This window comes from Copidosoma floridanum, unplaced genomic scaffold, assembly GCF_036245765.1.
Source record: "Copidosoma floridanum isolate Cflo_tuat_1 unplaced genomic scaffold, Cflo_Japanese_pri ptg000021l, whole genome shotgun sequence".
NCBI classification, from domain to species: Eukaryota; Metazoa; Arthropoda; class Insecta; order Hymenoptera; family Encyrtidae; genus Copidosoma; species Copidosoma floridanum.
In genome coordinates, this window is record NW_028321898.1 from 29,238,782 (window position 1) to 29,263,817 (window position 25,036).

Consider the following 25,036-nt stretch of genomic DNA (forward strand, 5'->3'; position numbering starts at 1 on the left):
ATCGAACGCATCTACAAAAGTCTTTGTAACGTTCATTGAAAAATGGCACAAATTATTAAAATTAACAATTAATTTTCCATCAATGTACACACTCTCGTGTGTATAATTATATTTAAATTTAAAACATTTCGTTCCATCCGGATACGATTTTACGTCGATGGTACCTTAAAGGTCCGACAATTAGCTGCTCACGCGATGGCGATGTTTATCAGGACGGCTCCGTCAATCGGATTATACCAACGTGCATATAGATGACGTACGCATCAGTTGGAGACTAATGGTGTAACCCTTTCACGTGTGCTGTATACATATATGTATTACATCATACACCTATATGTATCAGCCAAACATCAGTTATCGCAAGCAAATACATATATGTGCGTGTATATTTATACGTGTGGGGTGGTTACGCATTTGCACTTTGATCAGATCCCGAGATCACGTCTACGCAGACCCACGCACTCTTTGAATAAATTGGACAGGTGTATACAGCCTTCTCCGTACGCGTATGTGTACCTGTTTTATAAATTACAGGTATATTTCACTTTGATCTGTATACGACAAGCTAACTTTATTCACATAGAGATGATTAATGTATAATTGACGCATATTTATGCACCCACGAGAAATTTCATCAAAATATATTGTGCAACATGTGTAAAACAATGGCCCCATCGTTCCATGTGAACAAATTCCAATGTATATACGTACGCGCGATCCAAGTCAATATTATACAGTATTATATCGTATATATGGATGCTTAATGCGCTACCTTACAACAACAGCTACAATAATGCACGTACACGTCATAATAACAATAATATAGCAACGATCGAAACATCAAAGCCGTACAAAGTATATATACTTATACACTTTGAGGGCAATAAACACATTATGTGCACGCGAGTGCTTTGATATTAAATACACGGGTGCAGTATAAATATATGAACAGACATTTTGGGCATCGGTTATGTCATTAAATGAAAGGCAAGTCTCTCTCGCGGCCGGTGGGTGCACGGGCCAGGATAATCGATTAGCGTTAGATTAGATATACGCAGGGACACGTATAAGCGCGTGCATCGTCTCGTCGAGCGTAGCCAAATTGGTATGCGGACGTATCAAACGCTCGGCATCGTGCACCCCCGCATGTACATGTATACATCCTCCCCCCAGCCTCCTTCTCTCATCATCCCCCCCCCTGTCACGACATCGCTTCGGATCCTTCTCGTGGATATAATATCCCCTTGTACTGTAATACGCCGATTTAATCGTTCATTTTGGCTTGTCGTCTTCGTGTATATGTATACCTGTACGTGCCTCATCGTGTTAAGTACACTTAATTGTGTACATGTATATATACATATATGTATATATATATCGTGGCTTAAACAAGGCAGGTTCTTGGTTGTGATAATGAGCTTTCGGTGCGTGTACACACAAAAGCCTGCCATTCGGATTATTTGCAGGACCGCGACGCTCCTTTGTCGCATTTGCAAATATATATATTTTTGCGAATACATAACAATAACCAATTTCTATTGATTTTTATTACATTTATACATACATTTTTAGCGAGTGACGTGTGTGTATAGGCTGTGATCATCCTAGCGAAGATTGAAACATGTTGTACATCGGACAGAGCTTGTCAGTCGCGTTTTATCGTTACGACAGAGAGAGAGAGAGAGAGAAAAAAATTCTGCGAAAATTACGTGCTCAATCGAGACGAAAGGGTTGTGCAAGCGCGCGAGAACGAGAGAGGGGAATTCCAAGCGGTTCTCCGACAGACTGGAAAACGACATCATCCTTACGGAGCTGCGAGGCTCTATTTCCCCGCTCCCTCGGTAATTAGGTGCCAACTAACGACAAGGTTATTTAATTGGAACGAGATAACTGCTATATATGTATACGTATATATAGCTTATACACAGCGTATGGGTGTTCGTTATGGCATCGCCGAGTCTATTTTTCCTTTGATCTTTTTTTTTCCCTCCCATCTTTCGGCGTCTTTGGTAGGGGTGAAGAAGACTTGGTTCCGCTGCAGCTTTGAGGCAGGAAATCGGATGACGATGTCGTGTAATGCGCCTTGTATTGTGAAAAACGAATGATTTGATTGCTTGAGACGATTTTGGTGGCGGATTCGGTGTGCTTTATGACAAATTGCTGTTTTTTGGTACGCAGTAGTTTGAGTCAATGTACGGGGCGACATTGTGATTTTCTTCGTTTTTTTTCGGTAAAAAGTAGTTTGAGTCAATGTACGGGGCGACATTGTGATTTTCTTCGTTTTTTTTCGGTAAAAAGTAGTGCGAGTCAATGTACGGGGCGACATTGTGATTTTCTTCGTTTTTTTCGGTAAAAAGTAGTTTGAGTCAATGTACGGGGCGACATTGTGATTTTCTTCGTTTTTTTCGGTAAAAAGTAGTGCGAGTCAATGTGCAGGGCGATATTGTGATTTTCTTCGTTTTTTTTCGGTAAAAAGTAGTGCGAGTCAATGTACGGGGCGACATTGTGATTTTCTTCGTTTTTTTTCGGTAAAAAGTAGTTTGAGTCAATGTACGGGGCGACATTGTGATTTTCTTCGTTTTTTTCGGTAAAAAGTAGTGCGAGTCAATGTACGGGGCGACATTGTGATTTTCTTCGTTTTTTTCGGTAAAAAGTAGTTTGAGTCAATGTACGGGGCGACATTGTGATTTTCTTCGTTTTTTTTTCGGTAAAAAGTAGTGCGAGTCAATGTACGGGGCGACATTGTGATTTTCTTCGTTTTTTCGGTAAAAAGGAGTACGAGTCAATGAACGGGGCGACACATGGATTTTTTTTTTTTTTTACTTTTCGTTGTGCGGAGTTATGATGTACATAATGCGTAACAATGTATTTGTAAATGCGTGAAAACATACGGTACAATGAAAATTGGAAAATATCTTTTTTTTTTAATTTTCACTCGAGGAAGGGTAAAAGATCCCTGGGGATAAATTAGGTGAAAAAAAAAAAAAAAAAATTCCAAATGATGAAAAACCCAGAGGCCAACTCGCAAATGAGAAAAAGAGGGTCGGAGGGGGAGGATATTATAACGGACTTGCCAAAATAAGCCCTACCGTTGTAACGACTGAGCTTTACAATCACGTAGCCGTGTGGTGTAGGACACACAAGAGGAGGCGTGTCCCGGGGCCAACTGAGCAGAGGAGAGGGAGGGGGGGGATAAGTCGTCGATGGCGTCGCGTCCCTTTGGCGAATCAGCGTCGAGGCTGCCTAAGAGCAGAGGGAGGTGGGGCGTAGCAAAAAAATATTGACCGGCCGGCCTCTCCGGTCCATTATACCAACGCTCATGTGGCCCGCAAGGGGGGTCAGTCCATACCGTAACGATGACCGTCAGCTATCGTGCGTACCTTTTGTCCACATACATACACCTGTACGGCGTGTAATGATTTCGATTTCGAAGGACTAATGAGCCTTCCCGGGAATGTTTGACCGGGGGGAGAGTTCGTTTTTGATGGTATACGCAAATTTTGGGTCCCCAAAGACGAGCCATTTTTTTTGTTCCACCTCCTGGTTTGTTTGAGATTATTTTTATCGAAAATCACCCAGTTTACTTAGCTCGTGAAAATAAAAAATACCCCCCTCGCAAATGCGACAGAAACGAAGAAAAAAGTGACAGTTTCAGTTCCGTCGCCAATAAAAAAAAAAAAAAAAATCATTATACTTACTCCGATGTAGCGAGGAAGGAATAGGAAAAAAATAAACAGCCCATCGGCTGTCGCGAGGAAAAATATCTGACTGTCACGAAACAAGGCAGCATACACACACGCAAGGGGAGGGAATGACAAAACGAGCAGGGGCAAGGGGGCGGGCTGTGGTAACATTCAGGGGAGGGGGAGAGAGAGAAAGAGTATGTACGTATACGGTCATACAGGGTGGAAGATGAGGGCATTATTGGTCCGGGGGGATTATTAGCGGGCGGAAGCGACCGCGGTGGTGGCGTTTGACATCATTATTCGCGGCCACTGTATGAGCCGCCGCTACCCCCCCCCACCCACCCAACCCTTCCTCTCTCTAACTCACCCTTTGGGATGAAGATTTGAGAGAGCGCGGGCTGCAGTGCCTGGATCCACGGCACAGTGCGCGCTTACTGGTCCTTCCCTCGACATCGGGATGCCGAGAGATGAGCGACAAGGATTTTTTTCCATTTTTTCTTATTGTTTATTTCAATCCACCCTTCACACGTGACGCACGTTTATCTACTCTGTGGACCAAGTGACTCTGCCGACTTGAACGACCGTTGTCTCCAGGTATAGCGTACGGTTTGCCGATGCTCGTCGAGTAATTTTCGCGCCCATTTGCTTTGAAAAACTGTGATTTGTGATCGAGGGGACCGCGATCGGTGGACGATCGAGATCCGCAATCGATAGGACACACACCGCGGACAATGCGAAAGCCCAAAGTGCGCGTCGTAACTGGCTAACCGACCCCGCGAAGAGCAAAGATACAAAGTTTCGGTGTACGGTGTAGAGAGAGAGAGGATGGAGCCGAGCGATCCGACGGCAACGGAGGACCTGTCGGAGAGCGGCGAGAGCTCGAGCAGCTGTCACTCCGAGGCTGGACTGGCGAGCAGCTTCCAGCCCTACCGGAGAAGGGTCGAGGGGCCCGCGAGAGCCGAGGACGAGCCGACAGTCGCGCGCCCGAGGTTCGCCGACGGGCAGGACATGCCCATTGCCCTCGACAAACCCAAGGACTACGCCATCAACCGCAACGACGGTAAGTACACGCATATGTACCAACCTCTGCACTTGTACGTGCGATACGTGATGTATCGAAATGGATTGGCGCAGTGTACAGCGAGTCCTCGAGCGCCGAGGAGCCGGCGAGCGTGTACCGGGCGAGCAAGGACCACCGGCCGAGCGATGCTGGCCAGAAGGAGGCGATGTACAGCTTTTGCCGGGAGATCCGAGAGATGCGGCAAAAGAGCCTGCACGCGGCCCTCGAGCGGACGAGCAGCGGAGGAGGTAGAGACCTGGAGATCATCAAGAGCAGCTTCGGGCTGCCGCTCGAGCGCGCCAAGGATGGATTCGGTTTCGCCTCGAGGATGGCCCTCGACAGGCTGAGAGCCGCACCGAGTCACGGTCTCTCGCTTTCCTCTCCTCCATATGTTTGTATGAACAAACCAACTCTTGTGTTTAACGTTGTCGAATGTGTATGGGTGTATACAGGCGAGGCGTCGGCGTCGGAGGAGCACCGTCAGTTCAAGGCGATGGCACAGCCGATGGCCCTTGACCGGCTGAGGCATGCCCACTCGCTGTTCCAGGCGTCAACGGCACCGGACTCCCGTTTTCCTCAAATGCACGTCCAACAGCCTGCCACGGCTGCCCATCCGCCACCACCCGTGGTCCAACACCATCACCTCGCCATCACCCAGATCACGCAGATGCAGCAGCAGGTCGGCTACGGGCACCAGCAGCAACAGCACCATCATCATGACCACCAGCAGCAGCCAAAGTCGTTTACAATAGACGCCATACTCGGGCTACGTGCTGTTGGCGCGCAGAGGGACAAGCACCACCATCAGCGCTACCACCCGTACAAGAAGCAGCAGCAACAACAACAACAACAACAACCGGGTACGTCTCGATGTGACTCTCCACGATGTCCGGTGATGAGTTAAAAAAAAAGGAAATGTTTTATATTATTTTTTACCACGTGTGTAGGGTCAGAGGGTACGGCCAAGTGTCTGACCGCGAGCTCTGGTTGTTCGAACGGGAGCAGCGGCGTGGACGGGGGTGGCAGGGCCGGTGGTAAGCTCAAACGGGTGCGCACTATTTTCACGGCCGAGCAGCTGGAACGGCTCGAGGACGAGTTTACGCGGCAGCAGTACATGGTGAGGAAAAAAAAAAAAAAATATTAAATTAAATTTTAAAAAATTGATTTTTAATACTCGTTCGGTATCGGCAGGTGGGTCCGGAGCGGTTGTACTTGGCGCACGCACTTCGGCTGACGGAGGCTCAGGTGAAGGTGTGGTTTCAGAACAGGCGGATCAAGTGGCGGAAGCACAATCACGAGCAAACGAGCCAGAGGCTGCACGAGCTGGTGCTCCACGAGAGGGAGGACAGCAATGAAAACGCGGCCGAGTGGTGATCAGAGGAGAGAGACATCCAATCCTGATGATGAGCTTACCAATCGTACACACATCTCTCTCTCTCTCTCTCTCTCTCTCTTGTTCCTCCTGTTCGAGGATCAATGTACTCTTAATTTTGTTGATTGTTTGATTAAGTATCGTTCGACTATATATTTTTAATCGACCGATTTTGTTTGTTTTTTTACGAATCGTTTTTTTTTTGTTTTAGCGATTCAACGATTTTTATTTCTTAGTATAATTACATACGCACACGTTTATATATATATATATATTAAATGTTAACTCGTCTCTTATGATAAAAAATATACAAATTACACTGCACAAAATGTAAATTAAATAAATTAGGTGTACAACGATGACGTACCAGTATTAATTATACATATAATTGAAAAATCCGAATTAACGAGAAATACGTGTAACGTTAAATAATATATATTCAACATGCAAGAGGTTTTTTTTTAACTTAATTTCGTGGGTGCAAAAGTAATTTATTTATTGAATTTTTTTTTTTTTCCTTAAAAATAAGCCAATGTAAATGATAAAAATCACCGACAATGTGTGATAGTATACGTGTTATATTTATTGTACGTACGATAATTCATCGATATTTGTGTGGTTGCACTTTTTTACACGTATCGCCGCGTCCTGATATAAATCACGTCGATGAAAGAATATAAAAACGATTTTTGAAGCACCAAAGAACAATCAAATAAGTACTCTTCAATAAACATGCAAGGTATATGTCAACTCATTCGATTATTCCATTTTTCCACAAAAAAAATACCTACGTACATACTGATCATAAAAATTTTACAGGTTTGCACATGTGTGTTATTGCCACACTATTCAGGAGTGATGCACATTTTAGAGACAGAAAAAACAAGTAAGAAGTAGGAGGATAAAGTTACGCCCGTTGGCTGAAAATGCGTGCAATAAAATTATTTGTAATCTTTGATATTATTGTGTGTATTGATCTATTTCGTTGAATGATGGTTAGATAAAACTGATGTAAAATAAAAAAAAAGGGGGATGATCGTTAGCTGTAATTTTTTGTTTTATTTTTGTTTTTTTTATTTTTCAACGATGCAATTGTTATATGAGATTAGATTTGAATAACCCATGTGGTATATCTATACATAATTCGTATACATAAATTACAGCACATACAGAAGAGATGAGAGACCAATTTATGAAAAAACATGTTTCGAGTGTTTTATACAATCACTTGACTTATTGTTTTTTCCCTTCTTTTACATTTGATAGCAGGGGTTGAAATAAAAATGTTTTGAAATAATTTAACGAAGCTTTTTCTTCAATGCCAAGCAAACAATTTTTCATTCGTACTTCCCGGGCTTCAACATACACACACAAAATAAACCCCCCTCCATTAAAAAAGCACAACATAACCTAACCTCTGCTTCTCCTCTTCTTTCTCACTCTGTTATGTGTGTTGTGTGTGTGCTCTTGTAACACGTCAAGTCAATGAAGGGATAAGTACCTACTTTTTACTTTACTTTACCTTATCATCGAAAGAGAGGAAAAAAAATTCGGGATGTGTATATCCCAAAAAGGCAGTGCCTCGTTTTCTTCGTGCTTCAACGTCCTCAAGCTTTTACATTAGGTAGGTATTGTGTGCTTACGTGACTGGAACGTCGTTTAACAAGTTTAGGTATTAAGTGTAGGTGGAAAAGCTCTGAGGAAAAAGGCGCCCGAGACGCCCTGCAGTCGAGTCGTGATAACGACGTCGACGACGACGACGACCGACAAGAAAACCACGATAAGATAATTGAGAGTTTGGAGAGTCGTCATCAGCTAGAGGCAAGATGTCAGGCTTCGACGAGAACCCCTTCGGCGAGCCCAATGTCAATAACGATCCCTTCGCGGTGAGTGTGTCTCTTCTACTAAATTTCTCCTTATCGATTGTTCTGAATTTTTTTTTCGATCGAGGAACCTCTGGAAGACGTGTATACACCTCGACATATACTTACCTTACTCAAACACCTCTTGAATTTGCGTTGCTTTTGACAGTTCCATACGGTAAACGATTCCCCTTATATTCAAATTGATGAACTAAAATCTATCTTGTTGTGATTAAAAAAAAAAAAGATGTAAGCTGATGATGATGCCAATTTAAAGTATGTGTATTTGAGTTAGTTTTTTTTTCTACGATTTACGAGTTTCCATCATGAAAAATAATTACTAGGTTCTGAGTTTTATTTGATTATTGTGTAGTCTGCACACGGTTTTTGAAGTTTTATCATCACAAGCTTTTTTTGCTACTTTTACCAATATTAAGATGTATCATTGAATATTTTCAACTAATTATTTATGACGAGTTCTACTGATAACTGACAAGTAGAACTTTAATGAATACGTCATTGTAGTGTTTTATCTTCTATCTTTTAAAAAGCTCTGTATCTGTTAGTCACCTGAACTTTTATGGGCGTCTTGAGTGTATTTTGTTAATTCATCAATTATGAATGGTATTATCTACATAACTCACATGTAATATTATACACCTACGTAATTTAATTAGCTACAAGCTAAAGAAACAGCAAAGGAAAAAGTTTCTAAAGTATTATTAACCAAAAGTTATGCAGATGATCTGTTTTTAGTTTGTGCAATATAATTACTAAGAATTTTTATACAATTTTAAATAGGATCCAGCAGTACGTAAGGCAGCGAGTTCTGTTCCAAATAGTGGAATTGATGACTACAATCCATTTGCAAATCAAACTGGAGCTACTGGACCACAAGTTAGAGGAGCTACAAATCCTCCCATTTATGGAGGCACTGCCAATCAACCGCACCAAACTCCATCTTATGGAGGTACAGCTGTTACAGCACAACAGCCTGCTATGCTACAAACCTCGAGCCAAGAAGCTCCACCACCAAACTATACCCGAACTCCACAGCAAAATATTCCTCAGTCAAGCAGTGGGTCATTTTCACCCACTAGTGTGAGTTTTTTTTTTTTTTTATTGATAAAATGATTATAAAAAATCTTTTTGACCTCAATATGACAATCTACTTCGAAATATTTTAGCAACCACCAAATGAGCCATGGAGGAGAAATACACAAGATATGAGTAATGCACCGTATTATCGTGAGTATAATCAAAAAATTACGTTTTTTTAGCATGAAAAATTTGTTTTTCCTTTATTTAAAGTCAAATATTTTTACTCCCACAGCAAGAAGAAATAACTGGCCACCAGTACCCGAAAGTTGTTGTGTACAACCATGTTTTTACCAAGACATTGATGTTGAAATACAGCCTGACTTTCAGAAAATTGTTCGGCAATTGTATTATTTGTGGATATGTAAGTTTCTACCAACATAAAATCCAAATCTAAGTAATATATCAGAACACTTAGTAATAATTATGAATTTTATAGTTCATGCTGGAGTATTGTTACTCAATGTAGTTGTTGGTTTCATATTGTTACTGGCTGATGATCGTGAAGATAATTTCACAGTATTTGGACTAGGTCTCGTTTATCTGATACTTTTCACACCGTTTTCATTTCTTTGCTGGTTTAGACCAGTCTACCAAGCCTTCAAGTATGTGAACATGTATATAATATAATTTAAATGTATTTAATATATTTTTACTGACCTTTTTTTTAGGAATGACAGTTCTTTCAATTTCATGGTATTCTTTTTGATATTCTCCTTCCAAGCTTTTATAACACTTTTCCATTTTATAGGATTTCCTAGTTCCGGAACTTGGTAAGAAGATAATTTGGTGCCTAAGTAAAATATTTTTTATGTTATATACATTCGTAATTTTTATTTTTCACTTCAGTGGAATTATCAGGGTACTGATGACATTTTCAACAAAACCTAAGGGTTTGATCCTTGGTATCCTTGTGCTGGTCACTGCTGTTGGATTTCTAACTGCAGCAGTTGCAGACATTGTTCTAATAAGCAAGGTATAATATGTATTAAAATTCTACAAAGTCAATTAAAAACACTCAATTCCCTTTGATTTATTCACTCATTTTTATTACAAACTGTTCATAAGAGGGCAATTTGCGTTTAAAAGTTTTATAGTAGCCTATCAAAAAAAGTAAAGTCGATAATACTAGAGCATTGATTTTCACAGGTGCACCGCATTTACCGCAATACCGGAGCTAGTGTATCCAAGGCCCAACAGGAATTTACCTCAAACTTTTTACGTAACGAGCATGTACAAACCGCTACAGCGAACATAGCTGCCTCAGCCGTCCGCAACCAAGTTAACACTATGACGCAGCAACCACGTTACTAAATGATAATCACATGAAGACTTTGACGAGAAAAACAAGCTCAGCGGGAAGAGGTTACTGAAAAATCAACTGAATTGAAATCTGTATTTATTTTAAAAAAATTTTTGTCTTGACAGAGTTTTTTCTCAAGACTGACGGATGATTGTCATAATAAATATCTAACAGCGTCGTATAAGTATTTGTGTGAGTTGACTTTATTTTTGTTTCAGCATGCTATGAAACGTTAAATTTGCAAGTGTTAAGTAAACAAAGTTGACGTACATGAGTGTAAAGCTTATTCTAAGAAAAATGATAAATATGTAGCTAGAAATCGAATAGAAACTTTGCGCTGAGTGATAGAGGATGGCTGTAAGTGGGAATTAAAAATTAAGGTTTAATTCAAAACCGCTCTCTTGGCATGTTTCACGCTTTAAGTGTTTTTTATTTTCTATTTAATTTACTGTACTAAAAAGTAGTGTTTAAATTGTTTTACTGAACTCTTTTATAATCAAACATTTAAATTGCGAATAATATATATACATAAATATATGTCATTCCATAATTTGCGTTGTAAATATGTTTAAATATCAATAATTATTAAATTTTAAAATATATTTAAAATAATGCATATTTACTTAAACGTTAGACGGTCATTACTTTCCTTTGAACCTTGCAACAAATCCATAAGTTTATTCCGATCAAGCAATACTAAGTTGCGGTGCTTACGAATAATTTTAAAAATTTATTATTACTAATGTCATTCATTTCAATGTATTACGCATACTTTTGAGCTGAGTTGTTTAGAAAATTTTTTTTAAAAGTTGTTTTTTTGAGCAAAAAAAATAATATGTTTAGTAATTAATTCTTAAAGTCATTTGAAACTATTAACTTTTACAAAAAAAATATTTCAGTACAAAAAATAGTTTATTAGTGAAATTTACACATGTATATTATACATTCAATGTTTTTTATATCACACTGCCTTGACGAGTTATACATTTTTCTAGTCTAAGGTATTTACAAAAATGCTTTCAAATCATCAGGCAGACCAAGCATTCTGAGTAGCTCTTCTCCTGTAAATAACAGTGTTTTAAAATTAAAAAGGTCATAATACATCTGAATGTTTTCTGTTAAAATAATATTAATTTTACCTTCATGTTTGTACGTTTTCAGAGGATCATCAGGGAATCTACTGATATCTTTTCCTACTTCGTTAGTTAAGTTAATCAAGTGAGTAGCAAAAATCGCATCCATTAAGAGAACTTCATTCCTGTACATGAGTTTAGCGTGACCTTCGGCCAGCCTGACTAGACTGTCCATTAATCGAACAGTCGTGCGCTCCTCACGCCTTTCAGGCCTCAGTCTGTGAAACTGGTAAGCTGCAACCAATACTTTTTCCGCATTCTTAGTCATAATAGGTCGGAAAGAATGCACGTGGGCAATGTACTCGCGCAGAGTTTTTTCATTCCATGGACCGTCGGTTTTCAATAGATTTAAGTCTCCCGTCTCGTTTCTAAAATTATTTCAATACAATTATTCATGAAGTAACGTCATTTTAGTCAGTAAGTACATACATTTGCCGGCTCGCATTTTCAGGAGCAGAATTGTTAGGTGAAGCATTTTCGTTGGGCTCATTGTCGCAGTCAACTAAATCGATGTCATTTTCTGGGGTTGAAGTATTAGGTAGAGAAGTTTTATTGGGTTCATCCTCAAATTCATAAAAATCCTCGACGTTTTCCGAAGCAGAGTTTTTAGGTGGAACATTTTCGTTGAGCTCATCCTCAAATTCACAAAAATCCTCGACGTTTTCCGAAGCAGAGTTTTTAGGTGGAACATTTTCGTTGAGCTCATCCTCAAATTCACAAAAATCCTTGACGTTTTCCGAAGCAGAGTTTCTAGGTGGAACATTTTCGTTGGGCTCATCCTCAAATTCACAAAAATCCTCGACGTTTTCCGAAGCAGATTTTTCAGGTGGAAGAGTTTTGTTGGGCTCATCCTCAAATTCAAAAAAATCCTCGACGTTTTCCGAAGTAGATTTTTTAGGTAGAGGAGTTTTGTTAGGCTCATCCTCAAATTCAGAAAAATCCTCGACGTTTTCCGAAGTAGATTTTTTAGGTAGAGGAGTTTTGTTAGGCTCATCCTCAAATTCAGAAAAATCGTCGACATTATCTGGGGCAGGTCTTTTACATGGAGGAGTTTCGTTGGGTTCATCCTCAAATTCAGAAAAATCGTCGACATCTTCTGGAGCAGATCTTTTACGTGAAGGAGTTTTTTTGAGCTCACTTTCAAATTCAGAGGGATCAGTGGCATCCTCGAAACGTCTGTGGAACAAAGATTTTTTTTTTTAATTAATCATATATGTAGAATCGTTGTAGTCAGTATATACGTACACTTGTAAATTCTTATTTTTCGTAGCGGGATTGAAAACAGAGTGACTTTTGTTAGCATTTTCGATCATAGAGTAGTCAGTGGTATTTTTTAAACTCCTGTGGGATAACGATTTTTTAAAATGAAAGTAATCATACATTATTGAAACAATAAATAGAAAACTCACAGTTGGCTCTCGTAATTGTTATTAACCATAGCGGCCTGGAGAATGTGATTTGATACAAGCTCATCCCATTGTGGGTCGTGATTATCTCTTAAAAACAATATAATATCAAATCGAGATAGCAACGGTCCACCTAGTCTCATCTTCACTTCTTCACCATCGACGAAGCGGCCGCCAACCGGGTTTATAGCTGCAATGACTGTACACCTCGAATTTAGTGTACTTACAAGACCAGCCTTTGCTATAGATATTGTTTGCTGTTCCATAGCTTCGTGGATCGAGGCCATATCGTTGTTACTCATAGTCGTTAATTCGTCGATGCAACAGACTCCACCGTTTGCTGACACTAGAGCACCAGCCTCCAAGTGCCAACCATCTGAATCCTTAAAATGTTATCAACTCATATAATGAATTTTCCATGTTTTTAATTACAATGAGTAAATATAATTTGCCTTGATCGCTGCAGCCGTAAGACCAGCTGCTGTGGTTCCTACTCCTGTTGTTAAGATTGAACGAGCAGCTAATCTTGCTGCTGTTCTGAGGATTTGAGACTTGCCAGTGCCAGGATCCCCACACAACAGAAGATGTGAATCGCCTCTTACTCGTGTCCCTAAAAGATTAAAATTGTATTGCGTTGTAAAATAAGTTTTGTAGAAATTCATTTTTTTTTTACCTGACTTGGTAGTTTTTGACACGCCACCACACAAAATTACAGCTAATGCTAGTTTCAAACTATACATTCCATACAACTGAAAATGAAAAAAAAATTTAGTCCAAGTCAGAACTCAAAGAATACTTCAAATTATTTGTTTTAATAAAATATTTTTCTCAAGCTTACTTGTGGACATACTGAAGTAAGAATAAAATCCCTGCCTTCCAAAGGCCTGTCACCATATTTATCCCAAAAATTTCTAAATATTTTTGTCACTTCTTCTTTACAGAAATCAGAATCAGCAACTTTTCTTCTTACCAACAAACTACTAGCTAGTAAAAATGTCGTTGACAAAGGACGTTGACCTACGACCACTTTGTCCCACTTCCTTATTAAAAATCCACATATGTTAACATTATCCCCTGATGTACATTTATCTACCAAATCGTCAAGTAATACCACTGGTAAAGCAGATGTCATTGTACTGCTAACATTAGAAGTCTTATCCTTGAATTGAAATTATTCGAGTGTTAAAAATATATAGATTCAAATACAGTTTATACTTTATTAAACATACTTGGATTTTGATTTCTTGATAATCTGCACAAATTTGTGTCTGCAGAGAAGTCTCGGGGTGTAAGCTTTTTCTTTTACATGCTCCACATTCTCTAGTATCAGGAAATTTTCCTTTCTCCCATTCAAGCTGTGTGATAAAATATATTTGTTAATACATGAAATAAATTTCTACTTTCATTAAAAACATGCGTACCTTCAAGATATTGACATAATTGCATTTTTTGCACAGCAAGTGCTTTTCAACTATAGATACAGAAGGTTGAGTAATCCTGACAACAAAACCAGTTACTGAAACAAGTTCTCCAATTTCTGCCTGATCAATGTTCTCAGGTACACCATAGACTCTTGTCCTTATCTTGTCAAAGAATTTTATAATTAATTAGTGACGATGTACGGATAAATCGTAGCTGTTACTTACATTTTTTTTTACTTTTTGCTCAAATTCAGCCAATTGTTCTTGAGCTTCTATCGCGGATTGATCACAAGCTGGCAAACATTGTCTTGGAAGGCGTAATATTTTGAGCGCCGTTTTGGCATCATGCTCAAAAATTATAATAAAGCTTGAAGAGCAGTGATAAATCAGTAAAAATTGATTAAAATACATATAATACGGTAAAGAATGTCAATCACGAATAATCAAACGGCTTACTCAACGTTGATGGAGAAAACTCTTGTTTCGTCAGGATCCTTGAGGATTTCTTTAAGTTCATTCTCATGGTATAACAAAAAATATTCCTTCAGCATTTTTCTAAACAAAGCAATTTACAAAGCTGAACAAAATGCATGTAGCACAAACAAGTACACTTAATCGCGGAAGAAACTAAATCACATCGTCGGCGTAACCTGTAGTCTGTGGCAGTGTTTTTTATATCTTTAGCAACGTATGCATTAGATTATCTATATTTATTTATTTATTTATTGTTACATCTGTTTCGACTTCATGGAAATCAAAATTTACAGACAGATAGAAGATCAACTGAGTCTCAATACTTTGGTGTCCAAAGTGACATTTTTGATAATTTACTTAAGTGAACCCGTAAGTAGATCACGATGAAAATGGCGAGAAATGTCAAAAACCTTAAGTAATAAATTCTGTTAAAATAGCTTGAAAGTTTTTTTAAGCGGAAGAAATTTTATCAATATTTTACCGTTGTTGTGTCCAATTCAAAATTTATATACATGTTTTTTGTTTACAATATTTCAGTCGATAAAAATTATTGCGCCTTATCGTCGACGATACGACAGGGGCTCTACAATATCTCTGTTGATACATTCAGAGACGGCTATCGCCTGTCGGTATGCCAAATCCACGTTAAAAATTTTTACTACTTTTCGCAAAAAATCGAGAAAAAGAATACCGCTAGATGGCGCTGACTGTAAAATGAATATAAATTTACAAAATGTGTGTAAATTGTAAATTTATAATCGATTTGTGTGAAATTTCGGGAATTGGAAAAAATAAACTTTTTGTTGAAATGCAATTAATAGGTTTTATTGAATATTTAGATCATCTTAAACAATACAATCAAATAATTTTTTTTTTTTTTTTTTTTTTTTTCTCTTAACAACAATCGTTACTTGGTACTGTGTGAATTAACCGAGAGCGCAGCGTCCCTTGTTCTCCCTCAAAAATTGTTCCTGCAACAAAAAAAAAATGAAATATTAGGTACGTTGGATTACAACTGACAGCAATATGATGTATCAAAACTCGATAATTTACCGCGCATTTGATTGCTGCTTTCAAACCTCCGGAACCTTGACATCTCTCGGTTCCTTCTTTTACACACTTCGCAGCCATCCTTGCCAACACCTTCCCGATGGCTCTGGCTATCAGTGCAGCCTAAATCGATAGAAATATATAGTTTTCATCATTACAACGCAAAATCATTTTGTTGCGTTGTTATTATTATTATGTATACTTAAAAAGATTTTTACTGGAAAAACAAAATTTACTCATTTTTAATTAAATGTATCGATTATGGTATTACATTTCTTTCCTCGAGTTCGTCAAACTCATGGTCACTGGCCGCGTCCTCTTCAGCCGCTACGGATTCAAAGTTCATGGCAGCAACGAAGAACACAAACAGTCCCAGGAGGACGAAACAGCGGGGCACCATGTTGAGATGTAGTTGTTTTAGCGAAGCGAAGCTTGAGGGTGAGACTGCACTTGACTGATGACTTTTTCGCAAAATTCAGCGGTACTTATAGTCAGAGGAACCGATTTTTTGAGGAAAAAAAAAACAAACGCATGGTCCTGAACGAGCAACTGTATCAATACACGGCACGTGGATCTCGAAAATGTAATTGAGGAAAAGCTTTTACATGCCACATATGTAATTAGCCTAATCGAAACCCACAAATCAATGATTGAGGTCACACTGTTTCCACACCATTAACATTGCATTTATTTTCCTTGTCCAATCATCGATGCAACAATCGGTAAATTGAATTTATAGGCAAGTAAAAACGAATGTACTCAAAAGGACAGATTTATTAATTATAAACCTGAATTTGTCAAAAAAAATATTTATTATGTCCATATTATTATGTAGGATTAACTAAAATTAAGAGTTACGAAATATTTATACAATAAGTATTACAGTTTTGTTAAATAACGGAAAATCTGATGCCTTCGTCCATTTCACACGTTACCCTGTTATGATGTATCAATCACACGTCAGCCCGTACTTCGGCTTGCGATATGTGATTATGAAATTTTGATATTTTTTCCTACCTCGAGCCATTTAGAGAGGATGGTTTGCCCTCGGCGGGGAAAAAAGCATTTGCCACAGAAGCGGCATCGCCCAGTGGCTACCTTACGTCTCTCGGGCCGCAAAATAGCCCCGCAGAGATGATGGAACTTATCCAATGAAAACTACTATTTACTAATATGACAGCTATTATGAGTACTTGACAATTTTTGAATCATTGTCATTACAGAATTTTCTCTTATTGCTATGAAGCTTGGATCATTTAAATCTACTTAACGTTTTTCAATCGACAAGGAAAATAAATGCAATGTTAATGGTGTGGAAACAGTGTGACCTCAATCATTGATTTGTGGATTTCGATTAGGCTAATTACATATGTGGCATGTAAAAGCTTTTCCTCAATTACATTTTCGAGATCCACGTGCCGTGTATTGATACAGTTGCTCGTGCAGGACCATGCGTTTGTTTTTTTTTTCCTCAAAAAATCGGTTCCTCTGACTATAAGTACCGCTGAATTTTGCGAAAAAGTCATCAGTCAAGTGCAGTCTCACCCTCAAGCTTCGCTTCGCTAAAACAACTACATCTCAACATGGTGCCCCGCTGTTTCGTCCTCCTGGGACTGTTTGTGTTCTTCGTTGCTGCCATGAACTTTGAATCCGTAGCGGCTGAAGAGGACGCGGCCAGTGACCATGAGTTTGACGAACTCGAGGAAAGAAATGTAATACCATAATCGATACATTTAATTAAAAATGAGTAAATTTTGTTTTTCCAGTAAAAATCTTTTTAAGTATACATAATAATAATAACAACGCAACAAAATGATTTTGCGTTGTAATGATGAAAACTATATATTTCTATCGATTTAGGCTGCACTGATAGCCAGAGCCATCGGGAAGGTGTTGGCAAGGATGGCTGCGAAGTGTGTAAAAGAAGGAACCGAGAGATGTCAAGGTTCCGGAGGTTTGAAAGCAGCAATCAAATGCGCGGTAAATTATCGAGTTTTGATACATCATATTGCTGTCAGTTGTAATCCAACGTACCTAATATTTCATTTTTTTTTTGTTGCAGGAACAATTTTTGAGGGAGAACAAGGGACGCTGCGCTCTCGGTTAATTCACACAGTACCAAGTAACGATTGTTGTTAAGAGAAAAAAAAAAAAAAAAAAAAATTATTTGATTGTATTGTTTAAGATGATCCAAATATTCAATAAAACCTATTAATTGCATTTCAACAAAAAGTTTATTTTTTCCAATTCCCGAAATTTCACACAAATCGATTAGAAAAACATTATTTTAGTGTTGTTGTATGTGAGTAGTAAATTTCAAAAATATGTTTACCTTTGAATGGGTGTGATTAAATTCAAGTCGTAATTGAAACATGATTATGTTCTGAAGTTTCTATCATCAATCGATAATTAATGGAATTAAATATTTGAATAAATCAAGCATATTTACATGTAAGTATGCCAAGCAAAAAAAGTTGATAAAAAAAAAAAAAAAAAAAAAATTCTGTAAAAACATATTGCACGCATATTATTTATACTAAAACATGAGTTGACTAAACTAATATAAACTTGTTGGTATATTATTAACTCACATAAATATGTATAACTATTAGAAGCGCATATTTGGTACTTTAGTACTCGTTTGGGAATATTACTGGAGTTTCTTACAGTAAAGTGAACCTTTAAATAACAATAACTTTGATAATTAACCTATTACTGGTATCTTATGTTACATACAGTATCCCTTTTTTTGCAGTATACATCTACGAACTTTGTGTTCGTATCAACATGTCTTTTTTTTTTTTTTCTTGTTTTCCAACGTAAAACCGTTAAACCTCATCCCTGCCGGAACCCGGCAAAGAAGATAGGACGCTGCACTCGACGGGTGGGGGAAAAAAAAGGCAATGTCTCGACGGAACTCTCTCGTTGCAACAATCGGTGCGGGCTCGCGCTATTACATACCCCGCAATGAAGGCACGCACCGAAAGGTGGTGTTTACAGATCGTGCGTGCACATGCGCGCATCCCCGAAAAACCCCGGACGTAATTGTCGAATGGCACCCGCGCGCGTGCAACCGCCCCCCCCAAAAGTTAAAGTGGATAATTAGAAACGCGCGCCCGCGCGTATACCTCCCTCGTTTCGGGAAATCGGGCTATTGTACTCCGGGGCCCCCACCGCACGTAACGTGTAATTTATACATTCGCCCGCTTCCTTTTTTTCACGCAATGCTAGAGAAGTGCGCTGGAAGAGGATGCCGATTTTTTTGCGTACCGCACCGAGTGCCGATGATGCGCAAACAACGATTATACCGCCAACAGAGAGAAAGAAAGAGCAAAGTTCTTTCAACCGAGTAAATTGCGATGTGCACACAAAAGTTCATACGCAAGTGAGTACGAGATATATAGGAATCGGTACGGTAATTACGAAAAACTAAATCGGCTCATCTCTCGCTCTGGAAACTACGTATTATTTCGCAGCTTTGTCCGTACATATACGTCTCGCACAGAAAAAATGGTAATGGTCCATAATTATATACACGCACGATTTTTCCAAAGTCCCCTTTATACCTGTATAAGAAGCCGACGGCGCCTCTCTAAACGAGTGTCTCCTTTCGGTGAGGTTTGTTTGCAAACGTTACTTTTTTTTTTCCCCCTTCCGTCCAGGCGGTGTGTCATTAATTTCTCGTTTTTCCAGGCGACCGGGCGTCGCGACGGTGTTTTCACGGTATCCGGGGTGATATTTTTCACGGCTACAACTGGTCATTTGCTCGGGGGCTGAATGTTTGGGTGTGCCTTTTTTACATGCAGTTGCAGTTTGACGCGATTCGGGGTAAAGGTGACGGATGACCGCGGGGATCAAGGGACTACTGCCGAAAGGGTAATTGGTGTGTGTGGCGACGGGTGTCTCGGGCTCTGACGCCGGAAGCGTCCGAGCTGCGGGTGCACCTTTTTTTAGGTATACTCTGTGATATTCTATAAATGTGTCCATTTTGCAATCGGGATACCAATGAAAATTCAATTTTACCGGTGTGTATAGAGTGAAAGCCGTAGTTGATCAACAAAGTAATATAAAATTTGTGCTGTATACGACAATTTTTTAATGCGTATTGTACCGTTATCTAGAAATTTTTCCATTCAAAAACTACTTATGTCAAGTTGGATTGGACGAAAAAATTAAAAATAGTTTTTTTATTATCAAAGATAGCTAACCATTCGCGTAACATGTAGTAAATAGCAAACTTGTAGCATTTAGTACTGATACTTCTAACGTGGTCATACTGTCCGATTTATCTATTATATCTATACATAAATAATTTTAATCTAACATATTTGGTTGCTTCCACTTTGACATGTGTGTTTGCCTAATATGAAAAATTAGCAAAATCATTCATGCGCACACAACAGTTCGATGACATGATAAACGGGCAAGTGTTTTTGTTTCAATGAAATGACAATAAATGAAATTATTTTTAGAAGCCTTTTTAATAAAAATATTTTTATTCAGGGTTAAGAAGGTAAAAAATTAATTTTATGTTTTAAACAAACAAACGCACTGATATTAAAAATATTCAAAAGTGAGCAAAAGAACTGAATATCCTGAAATTTAATGTCGGTTTTACGTGTTACATTTTAAATTAATCCATAGTAATAAATGCCAATAAAAAGTTGCAAAAATCCTCTATGACCTTTGATGCTAGGTACAATTTTTTTGGTTTATGTTCCAAGTTACGTTTGATTTTATAAAAATCAATTAGCTCTTTATTGTTCCGTGAATGGCCAGTGTCGAATTAGGGCCGATGGTCAAAAGATAATCGCTTATTTAGTATCAAATTGGGGCCAAGAGATTATCTCTTTATTTAATCAATGTCGAATTCGGGTTGGACTTGTCAAGTGCCACAGTACTGGTATATACTTTTTTGAAACGTCTTTGATGCAATTTAATTTTTCATTATTGATATCAAACCATTTAATATCTTAAGAATTTTTCTTTTTTTTTGTGTTACCTTGTACTCTGTTATAGCACTTTGCATTTTTATACCTTAAAGTGATTCCACAATCATAAACAAATTCGGGTTTGATTAGTATAATTTACGATTTATATGCGATCGTTGAGTGAAAAATACTTGGAAAGTTATGACCACATTATCGGATGATACAGTGCCCCTTTCACGATGTAATCGCATAAAATACAGTGTTAAAAATATTCAAATGCCGTATCTCTTGGGGCGATATTCAAAAAATCATCCACGAAACAATCCTCAATTGTATTTTAACCCAAAAACGACAGCCCGAAGAAGCATTGACTGCTCAGTCCAAGTTTTTGTATTTTCAGCGTCCTGTGAATACAAGGCGTCGAAATGACGATGCCACTTTGATCGGGCCAATACGAACACACTGTTTTCTTTCGTAAAATTTTCACTTGTACTCCCAAAAAAGACTCACGTTTTAAAAATTTAAAATTTTAGTTTACAAATTTTTTTCTCACGTTATCGAACGATGACAAGAACATATATTATGTTGTCAGATTGTTACATTTGGCTCAGATTAAACATGGAAATGTGCTCCAAAAAAAGAATAAAATATTTGTATCCCTCTTAATTAATGCACGGCTTCATATTTACTCCCGTACAGGTAAATATTTTTGTTTAATGATCCAAATGTATACGGCAATTCTTAGAAATTTTCAAAAATTTATGCAAAAAAATAATGCTGGTCAATAATCTCAAAGATTCAACATTAGATTTTGATGGTCTTTTTTACATAGTTCAAATTATTGGTCGGTTCGACAACCTCGTGACGAATTGTAAATCTCAGAGGTTTTTAATTGCTTGTCGAAGATTAGATAATGACTATGAGATTAGTTTTTTTTAGCGCATCAATCGTAGGTAAACAAGTCTATAAATAATATACTTGGCGTCTACTTGGAAATTTATACATTTGAGTATCCAAACAAAATTTAACTGATAAAAGTTGATTATCTTTTTACACCACTATTTAAGGCTATCTATATAGATAAAGAAAACAAAAAAAAATTATCTCTGAAAAATTCGAATATGTATATGGACTAATTAAATCCCACACTTTACAATTCATAAAAAAAAAAAAAAAAAAAGAAAAAAAAAAAAAAAATAGAAAGGTCGAGTTTAGAGCGTTTCCCCCTGACCCCCTACAACAATACACCATCTCCTGTACGCAAATATAAAAAGGATATGCCTAAAAGTGCCGAACACAATCATAACATCATGTATATATATAAACTCCAAGCAATGTAGTATTATATAGCTCCGTGAATTCACGCCTGCTTGTATAATACACACACTTACATCGTGTGTACACGTATACACATCACTGGTATAAGAGGGAGCCAACAATGCGGACACCATCAATAAACCATTAATCCGTCAACCGGCCCCTAGCTGACGTGGCTCTCGGCGTTTTTCTTTGTTATTTACGCGATCGCCGTACACCTATTCCATCTATATCGTGTGTATATGTACATATATATTATAGGCACTTACTCGAAAGCCTATATATATCTATACATATATATCCTGTTAACAAATATTTGCAGTAACAATACATACATGCACAAGAAGGGCCTCCAATCGTATACACGTACAATGTGCAGGGTCCTCGAGTCGAGAAGAGGGAGTATAAAGGATAAGGATCATGGTGCGCTTTCCTCCCTCTGTAAGGGATTTTTTGTGTTCTTGTTGTTAAAATTAATAAAGCTATGTGCTGCTTTTTTTTCTCTTCCTTTGTCTATTTTTATGCGCTCGCGAGATTTTTTTGGGTTTTTTTTTTTCACAACAAGTGGGTTACAACTGGGTGAGACCTTGTAAATTTTGTGGAAAATTTAATCGATTACCTTTAAATGAGATGCATTTTCGATAAAATTACCCAACGTAACGTCACCGAGAGAAAAAAACAAACCATTGTTTCATTGTTCAATGTTGTTTATTATTAATATTTTTTTTTTCCTTTTTTGTTTTTCATCATCATTCAAAGTAAAGGTACATAAATTACATGTCGGAGGAAAAAAACTTTGTTGTTTATTGCTCGATTCTTCATTTGCTCGCTGCGTCTCCACACTCGATCTACGTACTCGCCAGTCATCTACTGCAACCAAAAACCACAATCATGTTCTCAAAAATAGCGAATAAACAAACGAAAAAAAAAAAAAAAAAAAAAAAAAACGACTCACCCTAATCTACTCCAGATTCACTTTGAACCATCAGCCAGACCAACGGCCGTAGACACAAAATCGGAAAAGGCAATGACGTCAAAGTCGTTCTTGTCGGCCACCTGCAAGTACTTCAAAGCCGCGGGCTGACAGACGAGCCTAGCTACCAGTGTCAAGTACGTCTGGGTGTGAAGTTTGCCGACCAACGTGGCGTACTGTCCCTTGGCTGCGATCTTCTGGTCCCTCAGCGCGTTTATCTGGCCGATGGGCAAAAGTGCCTTGGCCTCCTTCAAGAACCCACGGTAGCCCTTCTCCTTCTTCTTCTTGTCCTTGTCCTTGCCCTTATTGCCCTTCTCCTTGTTCTTCTCCTTTTCCTTGTTCTTTTCCTTTTCCTTCTCGTTTTCCTTGCCCTTCTTGCCTTCCTTGCCCTTCTCGCCCTCCTTGCCCTTCTTCTTGAACTCTTCTATTTCGGGCATTTGCTCGGCATCGATGCTGAGACGCGACGCGAACTCAACGAAAAAATCGGTGGCGTTGGCCTTCGTTGGCATGAGGTACTCGTGCAGTTTCTGGGACGCCTCGGTCTGAGAAATGTTTTTCAGGAGGTCGAGGTTCTCGTTGCTGCTCATGAACAGCAAAGTCTCGCGAAACTCGGGGTCCAGCAGGGCGTACTTTATGAAGAGGAGTCGCGTTTGGTTGGCGGGAATGAGTCGCAAAAAGTCCTTGAAATCATTAATCAGGGCCTCTTGCTCGCTCGAGGCGTTGCCTTGCAGAGTCAGGGGACTGCTGGCCACTAGGCTCGAGCTAGCCACCAGGAGCGTCAGGCATCCCAGGATGAGCTTCATTTTCTGTAAACGATATACTAATGAAGATTTTTTTTTTTTTTTTTTTAATCTTCCTATTCTTCCAAGTTTGTGTGCAATTGTTAAATTTTTTTACTTTCTACGTTGAATCGCTCTGTCATTTCAGACAAAAAAAAAAAAAAAACTGCGTGCAGCACTTGACATAAAACTAGTTTTGACCATTGCACACGTGGGTATTACTTAAAAGCATTTCGCGGTATGTTCCACAAAAGATGCCTATGTGTTTAAAGTAAATACTTGAAATCTCGAGAGTACTTAAAGTTACAGTGATTACTTACACTACTACTAAAAAAAAGCACTCTGATAATCTAAAATTTAATTGTAAAATCGTTCAGTTTGTACTACGAACTTACAGTAATTAAAAAAAATCTTATAATTAACTTTGATTGAATTATTTTATTTTGATTTTTTTCTTTATATCCGAGTAGTGAGACAATCAATGAATTATTAGGTGTCATACTCACTTTTTTATTCCACGAACGCTCTATTGCTTGGACGTCAACTGTTGGCAACAGTCAATCAAACAATCTCTAGCAATTGTCGATCGCATTATTATATACCATCGAGGGCGTTAATCAAGTGGCAATAATGTTTGTCAGTATTATCATTTTTACGTTGTTAAATCACAATTTCTTGTTATTTGACGTTTAACATGAATAGGTGGTGGTAGTTGAAACGTACGACATTTTTGCGTGATTACCTACAATCTTATCTTGTTCACGTGCTAACTTACCGTGCTAGCAGTGTGAAGCCTTATTTTTGTTGGTTTTATCTACATCACTTTATTTATTTTTTTTTTTTTTTCACATTCACTTGGATTCGATCAGATAAATGATTATCTATGAAATAATCGATTCCTTTTGCGTACGTTTATCATACATGAAATCTCTGTATCATCGAGAGTTTATCCTTATATGAAGTAAACATTCTTTTTCAATTGTGTGTAATACCTCAGTTGTTACGAAATATATGTATACTTTTTTCTGAATTCATCAATGGTTCATTCGTATATTTTGGACATTAAAATTATTAGAATAAAACTTGCTTGTTTTATAACTTATTTCCTTAAAATACATGTTGAATACACGACAAACACGTTTTAAAAATATTAGTTACTAAAATTTTTCTA

At 38.1% G+C, this 25,036-nt stretch overlaps 4 protein-coding genes across 8 annotated transcripts; 2 read left to right on the forward strand and 2 right to left on the reverse strand.

Annotated features, from left to right (window-relative positions):
* The first annotated feature begins 4,511 nt into the window (after window positions 1–4,511).
* Window positions 4,512–6,120, forward strand: LOC106647218 (uncharacterized). Its single transcript, XM_089594847.1, has 5 exons — window positions 4,512–4,746; window positions 4,821–5,111; window positions 5,199–5,606; window positions 5,694–5,863; window positions 5,938–6,120. Exons 1-5 carry the CDS (start codon window positions 4,512–4,514, stop codon window positions 6,118–6,120), a joined length of 1,287 nt encoding a protein of 428 aa, XP_089450973.1.
* Window positions 6,121–7,586: 1,466 nt separating this feature from the next.
* On the forward strand, window positions 7,587–11,151 carry Scamp (secretory carrier membrane protein). Of its 5 annotated transcripts, none has more exons than XM_089594302.1 (9): window positions 7,587–8,004; window positions 8,782–8,911; window positions 8,951–9,081; window positions 9,168–9,228; window positions 9,314–9,442; window positions 9,518–9,683; window positions 9,750–9,851; window positions 9,928–10,054; window positions 10,228–11,151. In XM_089594302.1, exons 1-9 carry the CDS (start codon window positions 7,945–7,947, stop codon window positions 10,390–10,392), a joined length of 1,071 nt encoding a protein of 356 aa, XP_089450428.1. In that variant the 5' UTR covers window positions 7,587–7,944; the 3' UTR covers window positions 10,393–11,151. The 5 variants fall into 5 exon arrangements, with proteins under 5 accessions (XP_089450428.1, XP_014219761.2, XP_023246255.2 ...); XM_014364275.3 differs by having other exon boundaries at window positions 7,587–7,742; window positions 7,799–8,004; window positions 8,782–9,081; window positions 10,228–11,150; XM_023390487.2 differs by having other exon boundaries at window positions 7,587–7,742; window positions 7,804–8,004; window positions 8,782–9,081; window positions 10,228–11,150.
* Window positions 11,152–11,289: 138 nt separating this feature from the next.
* LOC106647748 (uncharacterized) lies at window positions 11,290–15,183 on the reverse strand. The gene is made up of 12 exons (XM_089594299.1): window positions 14,798–15,183; window positions 14,567–14,708; window positions 14,342–14,503; window positions 14,150–14,275; window positions 13,759–14,079; window positions 13,594–13,669; window positions 13,373–13,530; window positions 12,924–13,303; window positions 12,760–12,855; window positions 11,944–12,690; window positions 11,521–11,882; window positions 11,290–11,442 (listed from the first exon to the last, which is right to left on the reverse strand). The coding sequence occupies exons 1-12, from the start codon at window positions 14,890–14,892 to the stop codon at window positions 11,387–11,389; spliced, it is 2,721 nt and encodes a 906-aa protein (XP_089450425.1). The 5' UTR covers window positions 14,893–15,183; the 3' UTR covers window positions 11,290–11,386.
* Window positions 15,184–22,865: 7,682 nt separating this feature from the next.
* On the reverse strand, window positions 22,866–24,434 carry LOC106647775 (uncharacterized). The gene is made up of 3 exons (XM_089594390.1): window positions 24,372–24,434; window positions 23,069–23,892; window positions 22,866–22,983 (listed from the first exon to the last, which is right to left on the reverse strand). Exon 2 carries the CDS (start codon window positions 23,887–23,889, stop codon window positions 23,086–23,088), a length of 804 nt encoding a protein of 267 aa, XP_089450516.1. The 5' UTR covers window positions 23,890–23,892; window positions 24,372–24,434; the 3' UTR covers window positions 22,866–22,983; window positions 23,069–23,085.
* Between the last annotated feature and the right edge of the window lie 602 nt (window positions 24,435–25,036).

What these genes read in the sequence shown, in the direction of transcription:
- LOC106647218 (XM_089594847.1), top strand. Translation starts at nt 4,512, where the DNA reads ATGGAGCCGAGCGATCCGACGGCAACGGAGGACCTGTCGGAGAGCGGC. An exon ending in CGCCATCAACCGCAACGACG is followed by an intron (nt 4,747 to 4,820) that starts GTAAGTACACGC and finishes GGATTGGCGCAG; the next exon opens with TGTACAGCGAGTCCTCGAGC. An exon ending in TTACGCGGCAGCAGTACATG is followed by an intron (nt 5,864 to 5,937) that starts GTGAGGAAAAAA and finishes CGGTATCGGCAG; the next exon opens with GTGGGTCCGGAGCGGTTGTA.
- Scamp (XM_089594300.1), top strand. Translation starts at nt 7,945, where the DNA reads ATGTCAGGCTTCGACGAGAACCCCTTCGGCGAGCCCAATGTCAATAAC. An exon ending in GAGTAATGCACCGTATTATC is followed by an intron (nt 9,229 to 9,313) that starts GTGAGTATAATC and finishes TTACTCCCACAG; the next exon opens with CAAGAAGAAATAACTGGCCA. An exon ending in ATTGTATTATTTGTGGATAT is followed by an intron (nt 9,443 to 9,517) that starts GTAAGTTTCTAC and finishes TGAATTTTATAG; the next exon opens with TTCATGCTGGAGTATTGTTA.
- LOC106647748 (XM_089594299.1), bottom strand. Translation starts at nt 14,892, where the DNA reads ATGCTGAAGGAATATTTTTTGTTATACCATGAGAATGAACTTAAAGAA. An exon ending in TTACTTCAGTATGTCCACAA is followed by an intron (nt 13,670 to 13,758) that starts GTAAGCTTGAGA and finishes TTTCATTTTCAG; the next exon opens with TTGTATGGAATGTATAGTTT. An exon ending in TTACGGCTGCAGCGATCAAG is followed by an intron (nt 13,304 to 13,372) that starts GCAAATTATATT and finishes TAACATTTTAAG; the next exon opens with GATTCAGATGGTTGGCACTT.
- LOC106647775 (XM_089594390.1), bottom strand. Translation starts at nt 23,889, where the DNA reads ATGAAGCTCATCCTGGGATGCCTGACGCTCCTGGTGGCTAGCTCGAGC.